This window comes from Antechinus flavipes, chromosome 4 (assembly GCF_016432865.1).
Source record: "Antechinus flavipes isolate AdamAnt ecotype Samford, QLD, Australia chromosome 4, AdamAnt_v2, whole genome shotgun sequence".
Lineage (NCBI taxonomy): Eukaryota > Metazoa > Chordata > Mammalia > Dasyuromorphia > Dasyuridae > Antechinus > Antechinus flavipes.
Genome location: NC_067401.1, coordinates 28,029,683 through 28,043,493, shown reverse-complemented (window position 1 = coordinate 28,043,493; position 13,811 = coordinate 28,029,683). Strand labels below are relative to the sequence as shown.

The 13,811-nt window shown below is 56.0% G+C and overlaps 1 protein-coding gene across 4 annotated transcripts in view; it reads left to right on the top strand.

Moving 5' to 3' along the window:
* The window catches only part of ABR (ABR activator of RhoGEF and GTPase), a 283,141-nt gene that overhangs the window by 224,573 nt on the left and 44,757 nt on the right, over positions 1–13,811 (top strand). For all 4 annotated transcript variants that reach the window (XM_051992220.1, XM_051992223.1, XM_051992221.1 and 1 more), the window contains 2 exons: positions 71–168; positions 1,424–1,555. In XM_051992220.1, the coding sequence (XP_051848180.1) occupies positions 71–168; positions 1,424–1,555 (230 nt within the window). The remainder of the gene's footprint in view (positions 1–70; positions 169–1,423; positions 1,556–13,811) is intronic.

The following is a 13,811-nucleotide window of genomic DNA, read 5'->3' as shown; positions in this document are numbered from 1 at the left end:
ATCCATCAGCATCTCCCTATTCCTGCTCCCCCGTAGCCTCACGTCCCTCTGCTTTCTCTTTCTTCCCCAGACTTGTATTGTACGTTAGAGGTGGATTCCTTCGGCTATTTTGTCAGCAAAGCAAAAACCAGGGTATTTCGGGACACGACAGAGCCCCAGTGGAATGAGGTGAGTGAAAGGGAGAGATAGGGAGCCTTGGCACTAGAGAGTTCCAGAGAAGTGGGGAGCCCCGGCTCTAGAGAGTTCCAGAGAAGTGGGGAGCCCCGGCTCTAGAGAGTTCCAGAGAAGTGGGGAGCCCCGGCTCTAGAGAGTTCCAGAGAAGTGGGGAGCCCCGGCTCTAGAGAGTTCCAGAGAGATGGAGAACCCTGGCTCTAGAAAGCTCCAGAGAGAAAGAGAACCCTGACTCTAGAAAGTTCCAGAGAGATGGAGAACCCTGACTCTAGAAAGTTCCAGAGAGATGGAGAACCCTGGCTCTAGAAAGTTCCAGAGAGATGGAGAACCCTGACTCTAGAAAGTTCCAGAGAGATGGAGAACCCTGGCTCTAGAGAGCTCCAGAGAGATGGAGAACCCTGGCTCTAGAAAGTTCCAGAGAGATGGAGAACCCTAGCTCTAGAAAGTTCTAGAGAGAGATGGAGAACCTGGCTCTAGAGAGCTCCAGAGAGATGGAGAACCTGGCTCTAGAGAGCTCCAGAGAGATGGAGAACCTGGCTCTAGAGAGCTCCAGAGAGATGGAGAACCCTGGCTCTAGAAAGTTCCAGAGAGATGGAGAACCTGGCTCTAGAGAGCTCCAGAGAGATGGAGAACCTGGCTCTAGAGAGCTCCAGAGAGATGGAGAACCCTGGCTCTAGAGAGCTCCAGAGAGATGGAGAACCTGGCTCTAGAAAGTTCCAGAGAGATGGAGAACCTGGCTCTAGAGAGCTCCAGAGAGATGGAGAACCTGGCTCTAGAGAGCTCCAGAGAGATGGAGAACCCTGACTCTAGAAAGTTCCAGAGAGATGGAGAACCCTGGCTCTAGAGAGCTCCAGAGAGATAGAGAACCCTGACTCTAGAAAGTTCCAGAGAGATGGAAAACCTGGCTCTAGAGAGTTCCAGAGAGATGGAGAACCTGGCTCTAGAGAGCTGCAGAGAGATAGGGAGCCCCGGCACTAGAGAGTTCCAGAGAAGTGGGGAGCCCCGGCTCTAGAGGAACAGGCGCTCCGGTTACATGTCAGGGGGTAGCAGCACATGCTCCCGGGTGGTTTGACCAGAGCTGGGGGGGGGGTCAGGGGGCCCCTGCCGGGCCATCCCTCTGCTCTCTGATCCCTCGAGTTTCCCCGACCCGCCCAGAAGCCCCCCTGGGGGCAGCGCGGAGACCTCGGAGGGGCTCCTTCCCCTAAGTGCACGCGGGCGGGGCGGTCCCGGTGACTTTGTTCTTGCCCCCCAGGAGTTTGAGATCGAACTGGAGGGCTCCCAGTCCCTGCGGATCCTCTGCTACGAGAAATGCTATGACAAGACCAAGGTCAACAAGGACAACAACGAGATCGTGGACAAGATCATGGGCAAAGGGCAGATCCAGGTCAGAGGCTGGCGGGGTTGGGGGCTGGGGGTTCTGCCTATCTCCAAGTGACCCCTGGGGGGCGTACCCTCCCCCGACCACGGGCCCGCAGGGGGTTCCGGGAGCCTGAGACCTCGGTAACGCCGGGTTCTGATGGGCCTCGGGGGCAGTGCGGAGGGTCTGGGCTCGGACCCACAGGCGGCCGATGGTCCGAGACGCAGGGGGCGGGGCAGGGGGCGGGGCGGGCCCCCAGAGCCCGGAGGAGTCTGGGGTCTGCCTGCCTCACCCCCCCCTCCTGCTGCCCCTCACCGCGGCGCCCTCAGTGTGCCAGGCTGCTCCTTGTTCCTTGGCACCATCGCCAGGGAAACCAGCGCTGCCAAGGCAACCAAAGCTGGCGCTCCTTTATGGAGGGAGGGGGGGGGACGCAGCGTGAGACAGTGTGAGTGTGTGCGCGGGGAGGGGGAGAAAACACAGAAAGGGACAGAGAGAGACTGAGAGGGAGACAGACAAAGACAGAACCGGAGCGAGCACAAGGGAGGAGGGAGGGGGCGCTCTGCGCTCGGCACCCCGGAGGGGAGCCGTAGGGGACGGTTCCTGGGGGGCCTGGGTCCTCTGCGGGGGTCTGTCTGTCCTGCCTCCTCCCTTAGAGCAGAGGGTGTGGCCCCAGGAGACTTGCGGGTCCTGCTAGAACGCTGCCGGCCCCTGAGGGAGGAGTGGGTGACGGCCATCTGTTCTCTCTGCTGGGGGGGAGCTGGAGAGGAAGAGGATGTTCTGGAATGGCCTGGATGTCGCCAATTAACAGGAACTTTGGAGTCCGCCCTCCCCCACCCTGTTTTCTGAATATTGGGCTGGTCCCGGAGGTGACCCGGCCACCTGAGTCTCCGCCCCTCGGTTCCGTCCCCCCAGGCCCCCCAGGGGAATAAGCCATAAATCATTATGTCCCTGTGGCAGATGCAGATGGGGGAGGGGGAGGGGGCAGGGAAGGCATCTCTGTTATGTTTGGCAGGGAGGAGAGCACAGGCTGCTGGGGAAATGTTTTTATATTTAAACTTTAAAAAATGTTAACTGCCTGGGAGTTGATATTAAAAGAACCCTGGCTCAGGATTGCAGGCCCCGGGCCTTGAAGTGGGCAGTTTGAACCCCTCTGGGTCTCTTTTGAAGTCCCCGGGGGAGGGGGGGTCCCCTATGGGCCCCTGAGGGGGGGCTCTTTGCCTCAGACCGCTCTGGAGGTGCAGCTCCTAAAATGGCCACATCGGGGAGACCCGGGAGGGGTGGATGGAGTCGGGGTCCTCACCGACTCTCAGAGTGGCCTGGTTCCCCTCCCTGGGCCAAGCACAGAGATGCCCTGGAGAGCACATGGAGTGTTCTGTTCCCCTGTCGTCCACCTCTCCTTGCTCCGGAGTGGGCTCCGCGCAGCCCCCGGGGCCTCCCTCCTCACAGGCCGGAGTCCCCCCCACCCAAACTGTTCAGCTCCGACGTTCCTGGTCGCTCCGTGCTTGGGCAGCGCATGCTGGGTCTCTCCCAGAGGATGGGAGCCCTCAGAGCAAGGATGGGGGTGTTTTTTATTTTATTTTATTTCTTGATTAATTTTCTAATTTTGATTTTGATTTTGACTGATTTTTGGTTAAGCGGCTTGCCCAGGGTCACACAGCTAGTCTTGGGCAGGACTTGAATTCAGGTCCTCCTGACCGCCCCCGCCGGTGCCCACATGCCGCCTGGCTGTCCCTGATCCGTATTTGTTGAATGAATGTCCCGCAGAGGCGGCCCTGGAGGCAGTGGGGCCGGGCCCTTTTAAGCTGGAAGAGTTTGATAAGGTGACCCAGTGGGGGTCTGGGCTGGGGAAGAAATGGGCAGAGAACGGCCCCTTTAGCCAGTCAAAAAAATCATCCTGGGAAGGGAAGAGCCGGGGCAGAGATGATGGCTGTTTACACACAAATCTGGGTCTGAATGTGGCTGTTTCTGGGTTCATTCTCTGTGGGCAGCCGGGCTCTGCTCCGGGGCGAGGGCACGGGCCCTGCCCTCGGGAGGCTCACAGGGAGCCGGGCTGTGCGGGCACCTGAGAGCCCGGGGACTCCAGCCCCACTCTGAGCGGGAATCGGGAAGTCAATCAACAAGCACTTATTAAAGTCCCTACTGGGTGCAGGAGCTCCCCTGGCTCCCCATCGCCTTCAGGATCAAATGGAAATTCCCCTTGTGTGGTTCCCCAAAGCCCTCGTCACCTCCCGACCCCCACTTCGCTCTCCTTCCTCCCTCCTCCCCGCCGCAGGCTCTCCCGTGCCCTGCTTCTGGCTCCGTCTCTTGTCTTGGGGCTTCCCCGTGTGGTCTCTTTCCGGCCTCCCTGCCTTTAATTCCAGGCCTCCTTCGTCCAGATTGGGGGCTTTTCATCCTTTGGGGAGAAGATCTGCCCCCCCAGAACCCTGTTTTTAAATGCACGAAGTAAAATCTCCAAGGAAACCAGCCAAAGCCTCCTTACAGACAGGCCGGCAAAGGCCAGGACTCCCCTTGGAGGGTTCCCCCCCCCGTCAGCCTCGGCCCCGCCGGGGTCACGCCTTCGTTTCTGGACCCCGTTTGCGGAAGGACCTTAGTGGGCCGGAGGAGGGGCTCGGTACTGGCCCCAATGGAGGGAGGAGGGACTTTTATCCCGGAGAAGAGAAGGCCGGCGGTGGGTGGGCGCGAAAGCTGTCTCTGCCCGGGGAGGAAGAGGAGCTTGGCTGGGCCCAGAAGGCAGAAGGAGGAGCTCGCAGAGGGGAAGGTTTGTCCCATGTTTATATGATGATTAATGATGTAATAACTAATAATGATAAATACTAACAACAGAGCCAGCATTCACACAGCACTTTAAGGGCATCCTCCCCACTAAGAGAAGAGCAGGGGCCGCCTCCTCTCCAGGTGGTGAGTTCCCCACCGCTTTTCAGGCTGGGGGCCGTTTGTGAGAAGGGTCCACCAGCGGGATTCCTCTTGGGCTGGAGGCCCCCTCCCACCGGGAGGCTCCGGGATCGCTCTGGTTTGAGCAGCCAGAGCTGCGGCTCGGCCTCCCTGCTGGAAGGTGAGGCTCCCGGCGGGAGGCCTCTGAGCCTCTGCCCCAGTCCCTCCCCCGCCCGGGGTCAGCGGCTCGGCCATTTGTTGACGCAGGCCTGTTTTTTCACAGGCCCGAGGGCTGACTGATGCACATGTTCCCAGGCTCAGACCCATCCCTCAGAGACTGGGCAGGAGGAGCAATGAGAAGCCCTCTGGGCACTCTTCTGGTCTCCCTCCTCCCTTCCTCTCCCTGCCGTCCTCCCCCGCCCCCAAGATTTGTGAAGTGTAGCTGGAGGCTTCCTGCAGCCTGGGAGCTCCCCAGTGGGGGGCAGGCTCACTTTCCCATGAAGCCCGCAGATAAGGGCCTCCCCTTGGGGACCCCCTCAGTGCGGGGGGGGAGCCCGTGCTCCAGGGTGGGGGAGAACCTTTGATCCAGGCCCCGAGGGACCGGCGGAAGGCCAGCAGTCTGCTCTGCCTCAGGCTTGGGTTGTTCTCCCTCCCCAGCTCAGCCTGGCTTTTCCCTTCCTCCCCCTCAGGAGCCACAGGAGGGAGCCCCCAGCGGGAGAGGGCAGCTTCTGGGGGTCCTGGAGAGTGTGAGGACCTGGGAAGCTTGAGGAGCTGCTGGGCAGTCAGGGGCAGCATCCCTGAGAAGGGGGCGCAGGATTTGGGTTTGGAGGGGCCGGGGATTCTGAGAGCCCGGGGAAGATGGGGGTGGGGATCTAGTTTTTCCTTTTTTTTTTTTTTTTCTGAGGCAATTGGGGTTAAGTGACTTGCCCAGGGTCACACAGCCAGGAAGTGTTAAGTGCCTGAGGCCAGATTTGAACTCTGGTCCCCTTGACTTTGGGGCTGGGGCTCTACCCACTGCACCACTGCGCTGCCCCAGTTTTTCCCCATTTTACAGAGAGGAGCTGTGACTCGGCTCATCAGCTAGAAAACAGCCCCCTCAGCACCTCGTGCTGCCGCCTGCCCTGCGGCTCCTTTGGGGAAGGGTCCGCCCCTTGCCCCCGATGGGGAAGCTCTGGCTCGCCCAGGCCAGGAGCAGAGACGGCTCATTCAGTCCGGGACTCTGGGGTGCAGTGGGAGCCCCTAGAAACGGCCTGGCTGGGCGCCTCCTGCTTAACCGGGGGCCCGGAGCCAGACTCGGGGGGAATTGAGGCTGCTGAGCGAGGTGGGAGGAGCTTTCTGAGTGACCGGAGGGCAGGTGGGGGCAGGGGAGGCCCCGGGATCTCCTGCAGGAGAAGAGACCCCCCCAAAGGCCGCCACAGCCGAGCCTCCATGTTCAGAGTCAGAGGACCCGCATCCAGATCTTGCTGCTGACCCTTAGTACGGATGGGGCCCTTGGCTCCCGGGGGTGCAGCGGACGGCGTCGGAGCCCCCTTCTCTGGGTTTGTCAATCACCTCACTGGCCTTTCTGCCTTCGGTCTGGAAGCCCCCACCTCCCGGACTCCATGACACCTCTATGATCCTGGTATCTGCCCCAGATGCTGGGGGAAGCCCCCCCCAGTGGCCTTCACTTCCTAGGTCACCTGACCAGCCTGGGGCGAGGGGTAAAGGGCACAAGATGGGGAGTGGAAAGTTCCCAGTCTTCATCCTCTGCCCCTCGCCCCAACCTAAGGCAACAGCGGGCAACACGCTCAGTAAATACTGAGGAACTCAAGTGGTGCAAGTCTCCAAAGAAAATATAAATATTTTTATTTTTAAATATATATATATGTGTATTCCTTAATTGAAAAGTACAATATTTATCTGAACCGAAACAAAAAGAATCCTTTTGCTCCTTGCCCCTCCCAGATCAGAGCAGGGATCTTGTGCCCACCTGTTGCCATAGGAATGGTGCAGGGGAAAGAAAGCCGGACTTGGGATCTGAAGAACTGGATTCTAAACCCAGCTCTGGCCCAGACCACTGTGGGCCAGTCACGGACCGCCCTCATTTTCTTTGTCTATAAATAAGGAGGTGACTTTTGAGTCCCCTTCCAGCTTCTTCCCAGTGATTATCCCATAAATATCGAATTTGGAGAGTGATAATTGAGGTAGGGGTCCCGCCTCCGCCTCCTCACTACCTGTGTAAACAGTGGCAGGGTATAGCCTGGGTCTCAGTTTCCCCCTCTGTAAAATGGGAAGGTTGTGCTTGACGGCTCTTGCAGCTCTCGGGCCTGTGAACCTGGGCCAGCAAATTCTTAATCATTTATTAGACACGAGCCGTCAGTGTGGGCCGGCCTCCCCGCCATCGGCCTTGCTCTGTTCTGATTCCTTCAGTGACAGGGTCCTTCTGGGGGTAGAACAGAGGGAACGCCGCCGCGAGTGACCCATAGAACTTGTAGTGGGGGCTCTTCCCGGCCTCGGACCCTGGACAGCTGCGTCATTCTCCCGCGTCCGTGTAACTGGGCTTAGCAGTGAGGCGGGGGCTGGGGAACGAGGGGGCTGCGACTTCTGCCCCAGACTCCGGACCCTAAGGGAGCCGTGGCTGGGCCCCCGTGCTCGGGAGGCTCGGAGCCCGCGTCCCGGGGCACAGGATGAGCAATGTGGAGGGAGGCGGGATCCTGGCTTCAAGGCTGCCCCTGACATCAGCTCCCAGCCCTCAGTCGCTAATGGCTGGCCATGCAGTGACCGCGAGGGGATGCGTGTCTGTGGGTCCCCCCTTCTCATCCCCAGGGTTGTTTGGCTCGGAGCCTGGGGAGGCTTCGGTACAGTTTGTCCCTTGGTTTCATTTCGGGGTCCCTTCCTACCCAGTGCCCGCCTACAGAAGTCACCCGAGACAGGGGGCTGGCCCCATCCTTTCCGGAAGGGGAGGAGGAATAGACCATGGGCACAGGGACCTGTAGGGTAAACTGTTGGAAGAATGTAGCTAAAAAAAATGTTCTTTAATTAAAAAAAAGAAAAAAGAATCTAGCTCCAGAGATTAAAGGGACCCCAGTGACCATCTAACCTGCCCACTGCAAGGAAATGATGGAGTGGGTCCCAGGCAGAATCCGGCCCCTCTGACCGGAGACCTCCTTATTCCCGCCGTCCAGGGTACAAGGAGCCCTTGGACACTCTCCTCCTTTCATGGCTCCATGGTGGCCGCTGTTCCCACGTAGTTAAAGGGCACAGAATGAGACCGGGACCCTGACTACTGGGGGCAGCTTTGTTTTGACTGGGACAGGCCCAGGGAGCGTGAGGAAGCCCAGGCTCCGGGGGAGGGGCGGGACCATTGTCCTCTGCTTTGTGCTCTCTTCCTTGGCCCCGGCCCCTCCTGACGGACTCCCGAGTGTCCCTGGGTTTGAATGGAGCTCCAGAGCCCGGGCATCTGGAGGCTCTCTCCCCGAGCAGTGGGCACAGGCGAGGCAGCCAGCCTCCCGAGGGCCTCGGCCCTCCCGTCTCAGGTGCTCCCGCTGTATCTCCTTCCTGCCCGCCCGTTCCTCATCAGGAAACAGGGCCCTTGGGATGCCATGAAGCCCTCGGGGCCCCTAGAAGCAGATCCAGAGCGGGGGGCCTGCTTGGCAAGCCCTGCTCCCCTTTTGTACGGAGGAGGAAACTGAGGTCCTTGTTCAGGTCCTGTCTGTGAGCCCCGTCAGAGCTGGAATTCTAAACTTCCTTTTTAACTTTAAATTTCTCCCCACTGTTCTACACGTTATTAATAATGAGGTTGCCCAATTATGTCTTTGTTGATAATTCCGTAATTAATAATAATATCCCACTTTTGCTCAGATGACCTTGTTTTTACTTGTAAACACAAAAGAGGCGGCGTGGCTAGAACAAGAGGTCTGGAGAGGAGAAAACCTGGGCTCAGAGCTGTCTGGGGTGACTCTGGGCAAGTCACCCAGCCTGCGCCTCTAGCTGGGACTGATGCCCTACTGTGCATGCGTTGGCAGGGTCTTGTTCCTACGTCGGCCCGGGGAAACCGCAGACTTTCTGGGTGCAGTTTCTGTCACCCAGCTTTAACAATGGCCGACAATTACTCACTGGGCTTCCCAGACCTGAGGGGCCTGATCCTGCCTCCAACACTCACGTAGCGAGTAAGTCACCTACGTTCTCTAGCTCTGAAATGGGGCAACAATAGCACCTGCTTCCCAGGCTGCCCCAGGAGCAGATGGGTTAATATTTGTAAATCTGTTCAGGAACCCTGAAACTGCTACATAAATGCGCACTCCTGGGTGTTTTAAATGCGCGCTGTGGGTATTATGCTTATTATCTAATGTAAGCTCTGTGAGGGGGGCACTGCTTTCCTTCCTCTCCGTGAGGACCCCCCTCTCTCAGGGTAGATCGGGGACTGACCTAAGGCCGTGCATTGTGTGTTAGGGACAAGCTGCCTCCCCAGACGTTATCCCCAAATTATGGATAATGAAGTCGTGACCTAGTGATGGTCACGTAACTGCTCATAAGTATCGGGCAGGATTTGCACTCGGGGCTCCCTGACCTGTCCCTGAACAGTCGTTACCTCAAGCACGTCCCTGTATTTCTACAGAACTCAGTGACCTCATCTGTAAGAGGAGGGGACTTGGAGATCCTCCATCACTAGGATCGAGGGGAGATTCCATGGTCTTTGTTTTTGCCATAACAGGACAAAGCAGTGACCAATGGCTGGCTCTAGAGCGGGGCTCATAGCTAAGCAGCCATTGGGGCTGTTCTAGAGAGTGCTCAGAGCGAAGTGGTGACCAAGGGTTGCTCTAGAGCAGGGGCTCAGAGCTAAGCAGTGACCAAGGGCTGTTCTAGAGAGGACTCGGAGCTAAGCGGTGACCAAGGGCTGTTCTAGAGAGGACTCGGAGCTAAGCGGTGACCAAGGGCTGCTCTAGAGAGTGCTCAGAGCTAAGCGGTGACCAAGGGCTGTTCTAGAGAGGACTCGGAGCTAAGCGGTGACCAAGGGCTGTTCTAGAGAGTGCTCAGAGCTAAGCGGTGACCAAGGGCTGTTCTAGAGAGGACTCGGAGCTAAGCGGTGACCAAGGGCTGCTCTAGAGAGGACTCGGAGTTAAGCGGTGACCAAAGGCTGTTCTAGAGAGGACTCGGAGCTAAGCGGTGACCAAGGGCTGTTCTAGAGAGGACTCGGAGCTAAGCGGTGACCAAGGGCTGCTCTAGAGAGGACTCGGAGTTAAGCGGTGACCAAAGGCTGTTCTAGAGAGGACTCGGAGCTAAGCGGTGACCAAGGGCTGTTCTAGAGAGGACTCGGAGCTAAGCGGTGACCAAGGGCTGCTCTAGAGAGGACTCGGAGCTAAGTGGTGACCAAGGGCTGTTCTACAAAGTGCTCAGAGCAAAGCGGTGACCAAGGGTTGCTCTAGAGCGGGGCTCAGAGCTCTCCTGCCTCACAGATCCCTTGGGGCTCCTCAGAATTAGGTTTTTAAATACATAAAATACGGAGGGTTGTACCGAACCCCACAGACCAGTGAGATAGATGTAGTTATTAATTTTTTCCCAAAACAAGCTCATGGACTTTCACTTAACCCAGATGTAGAGCGTCCTTAGGAATTGTTTTGCCTCCCTCACTCTCGCCCCTGAAAGAAAATCAGTGAAGGTCGGAGGGGGAGCTCAGCGGGAAGTGTTATGTGAGCACTGGATTGGCAGGCACTCAGTTAGCACCTACTGTGTGCAGTCCCTGTGCTAATCACGGGGGATACAGCGACAAGCAAAAACAGTCTCAGGGAGCCGCTGTTCTACTGGATCTCTGGGTCTGAGCTCTACTAGCTCTGAGTGATCGGCCCCTTGGGCTTCCTCTAGAGTGGATGCGGTTCGGTCCCTTCCAGCTCTGACCTCCCTAACTCCCTCCTCCTTTCACCCCCTCTGGCCAGAGCTGAATGTGAACCATTGAGACCTGATGCTTTCCCAGGAAATTCAAGCCTGTCCCGAAATGAGGAAGAGCCTCTCGGGCCAGTCTTACCCACAGATGCTCTGGCTTGCCTTTGGCGAGGGGACACATCAGGCAGCGGGAACCTTCCGTTCCTCGGTTCAGCCTTGGCATCGGGTCCCCCTGGGCTTTATGGATCCGCGAATAATCCTCTCCCAGGGTTGTCTTATCCCCAAGGGGTCACATAGCCAGTATATGTATATTCTAGGAGCATGGTGACCCATCTAGTTCCACCTCCTCGTTTTAAAAATGCAGGAAACTGAGGCCTGAGATAGGGGACATGTTCCTGGTTACCTAGTAACTCTCTGAGACATCTCAGATCCAGGTTTTACCTACTTCAAGCCTGGCTCTCTATTACTGCAGCTACGTGGCACAGTCGATAGAGCAACAGGACTGTGATCAAAAGGACCTGAGTTCAAATTCAGCCTCAGATACTTACCAGCTGTATGATCTAGACAAGTCATCTAACCCTTTTTGCCTCAGTTTCCTTATCTGTACAATGGGCTACCAAAGAAAAACTAAAACATAAAATGGAGGAGGAAATGGCAAACCACTCTAGTAACTCCACCAAGATAACCCCAAATAAGGTCACGGAGAGTCATACTCGACTGAACAACAACCATGTTATTGGTTGGATTGAACTGAATTCTAGGCAAGGGGGCATCCCTCAGGGCCAAGATGCCCACAAGTCTGGTTCCTCTTTCAAGATAAGGGGATAATCCTTTCCAGATTAAACGCTGTGTTTGTCTACCATAAAATGTCAACATGGTGTAATAAAGATGAGTAATAATAATAATTAGCTTGTAAGATTTGCAAAGCCCTTTACACATATCCTGTTTTATCTTTACAACCAGCCCAGGCAGTAGGTATTATCCTCGTTTTACAGATAATTAAGTCATTTGCCTAGAGTCACACAGGGTGTGAGGCTGGATTTGAACTCGGGGGCTTCCTGACCTCTGTACCAGTTAGCTGCCTTGAAAGAGGAGGCCCTGGACTCAGAGGAGACCCAGGTAGAGTCACCTTTCTTAGCCTCTGTTCCCTCATCTGTATAATGAGGGAAATTAAATCAGCTGCTCTCTAAGGTTCCGCCTGCAGATCTGTGATCCTCTATCATTCTTTGTCCCACCCCGGGCTTCCTTTTTTTTCCTTCTAGTTATAAATTCATTCTGTGTTAAATCACACACAAACACCCTGTTTCAAAGAGATTAGTCTTTAACGTGACAAACTGACCCTTCGGGGTACAAAGTGGACCATCCTGCAGAACGGGGCCCGTCAGATACGCCGCCAATGGTAGTCGCACTGACATCCATCCTCCTGTGCCAGTGCCGGGCCTGGCGCTGCTGGCGTTCTTCCCAAGAAGCAGTGACCCAGATTCCCCACTGAGGAACAGTCTATGCCGGGCCGGGCCGGTAGAAAAAAAGAGAAATCTGGAAACCTCCCCAAATGGCTTCCTTAAAAACCCCAAACTCGATAACCACCACAAGCAGCTTCGAAGTGCCCACCCCCGTCATGTTGGCAGCTCAGATCAGGGCAGAGTTTGGATCTTCCTCGTTAGAAATTGTGTTCATGTGACAGGATTTCCCCCCCCCAAAAAAAAAAACAACAACCCTGAGAGTTTCCCGTAAGGATCTCATCCATCCTAATCCTATCACGTCTGGCTATCAGATGATAAGGGACTGGACTTCTAAATGCCATTGAGGACCCCACTTCTAAAAACTCAAGGGTCATTTCTCTCAAGGCATGATGGTCCGTCACAGGTTGGCTGCTTGAGGATGTGTATTTTTCTACATAATTAAGATTATAGGAGGTCATTCTGCCTTGGGAGACAGAGGAGGCAGAGAAAAGAGCCCCAAACCCAGAGGACCCTTCTGATGCTTACCTGGGTGGCCAGATGATTTTAAAGCTTCCGAGAGTCTCTGTAAAATGTGGGTGTCGGCCTAAATGGCTTCCACAGCCCCTTCTAGGTCCAGATCTCTGAGCCTTAGTTTCCTGACCTGTAAAACAGGGATAACTGCCCCTCCATCACAGGGTTGTTGCAAGGATCCAATGAAACAATGTAGGCAAATTGTTTTGCAAGCCTCAGTTCAGTTGCTACATGTTATTACTGTTACTCTCTTCCCACCCTCAGACTCGGGCAAGCCTTTGCCAGTCTCCTCCTAAAGGATTCCCCCTTGCCCCACTCAGAAGGCAGGTCTGTTGAGCTTACGGTCTGATGGAGAGAGTTGGGTATTCCCTACATCAGAGGCCCGGGGTTCCTCCCAGGCCCTGTTTCTGACCTTGCCCTTTCCCTCTTCTCCAGCAGAAATCTGCCTCTCCCTGAGTTCCCTAAGACATTGGTCCTGGTCATTTCCTCACAACCTCTTCCACATGACAGTCCATGAAAACCGCTCTCATCTCCCCAGCCTTCCTTTCTCTAGGTTGACTGTCCTCAGTTCTTCCCATGGCCCGGCACGGAGTTCCTCCTCCCCCCGCCCCCTCTGCCTGCTGGCCTCCTGGCTTCCCTCGAGCCTTAATATCCCCTTCCTACAGCCCGACCCCTCTCGGTGCCTTCCCTCGGAGACCCCCCCCCCAGACTAGCCCGTCTTCTTTTGGTTTGGACGTAGTTGTTTGCACGTCGTCTCCAATTCAATTCAACCAATAACATGGTTGTTGAGTCGAGTATGACTCTCTGTGACCTTATTTGGGGTTATCTTGGCGAGTGTGACCTTCCTGAGGTAGCCTTCGCCCAGCGGCTGGCACAGAGCAGCCAGCCTGTGCCCGCTGCCAAGGTCAGCGCTGCCGTAGTCTCTGCCCTTGCCCCCACGCAGTCCTCCCGTGGTTCCTGTTTACAGAATCTCTGGCAAAGGAGCCGGGACGTGGGAAGGAGAAGGGCGCAGAAAAGACAGGCACATCGTCCTTGCTCTTAGCTGTTGGGTCATAACTTGCTAACTCTCAGAGGCGGGTTTTACAGAGTTTGGCCCCCCAGCTACTACTCCCCGGTACTGCAGCTTATTGGGCAGCTTTCTGAGACTGCCCGGGACTCGCTCCAAGTCCCACCAGAGGGGCTCTTGCTCACTCCACGCGCAGTACCCAGAAACACTGGCACTTTAAATGGGCTTTAGACACCTGATCTCACAAGAAGCCTGGGAGGGACGGGCTATTCTTCTTCCCACTTTACAGATGAGGAAACTGAGGCACAAAGCAGTTAAGTGGTTTGCTCACGGTTGCTTCTCAGTCCAGTAGTATTTATTAAATGTCTACTATGGGCCAAGTATACAAAGAAAAATAAATAGTCTCTGGCCTTAAGGCACTCACAGGTAATGGAGTGACATTAGTAAGTAGCTGAGGTGGTAGCATCTTCCTGATCCCCTGTGCAGCTCCTCACTCAGGTACCTGATCCCCATTTTACAGATGAGGAAACTGAGACTCAGGGAGGTCAGGTGATCTCTCCATGGTCACAAAGCT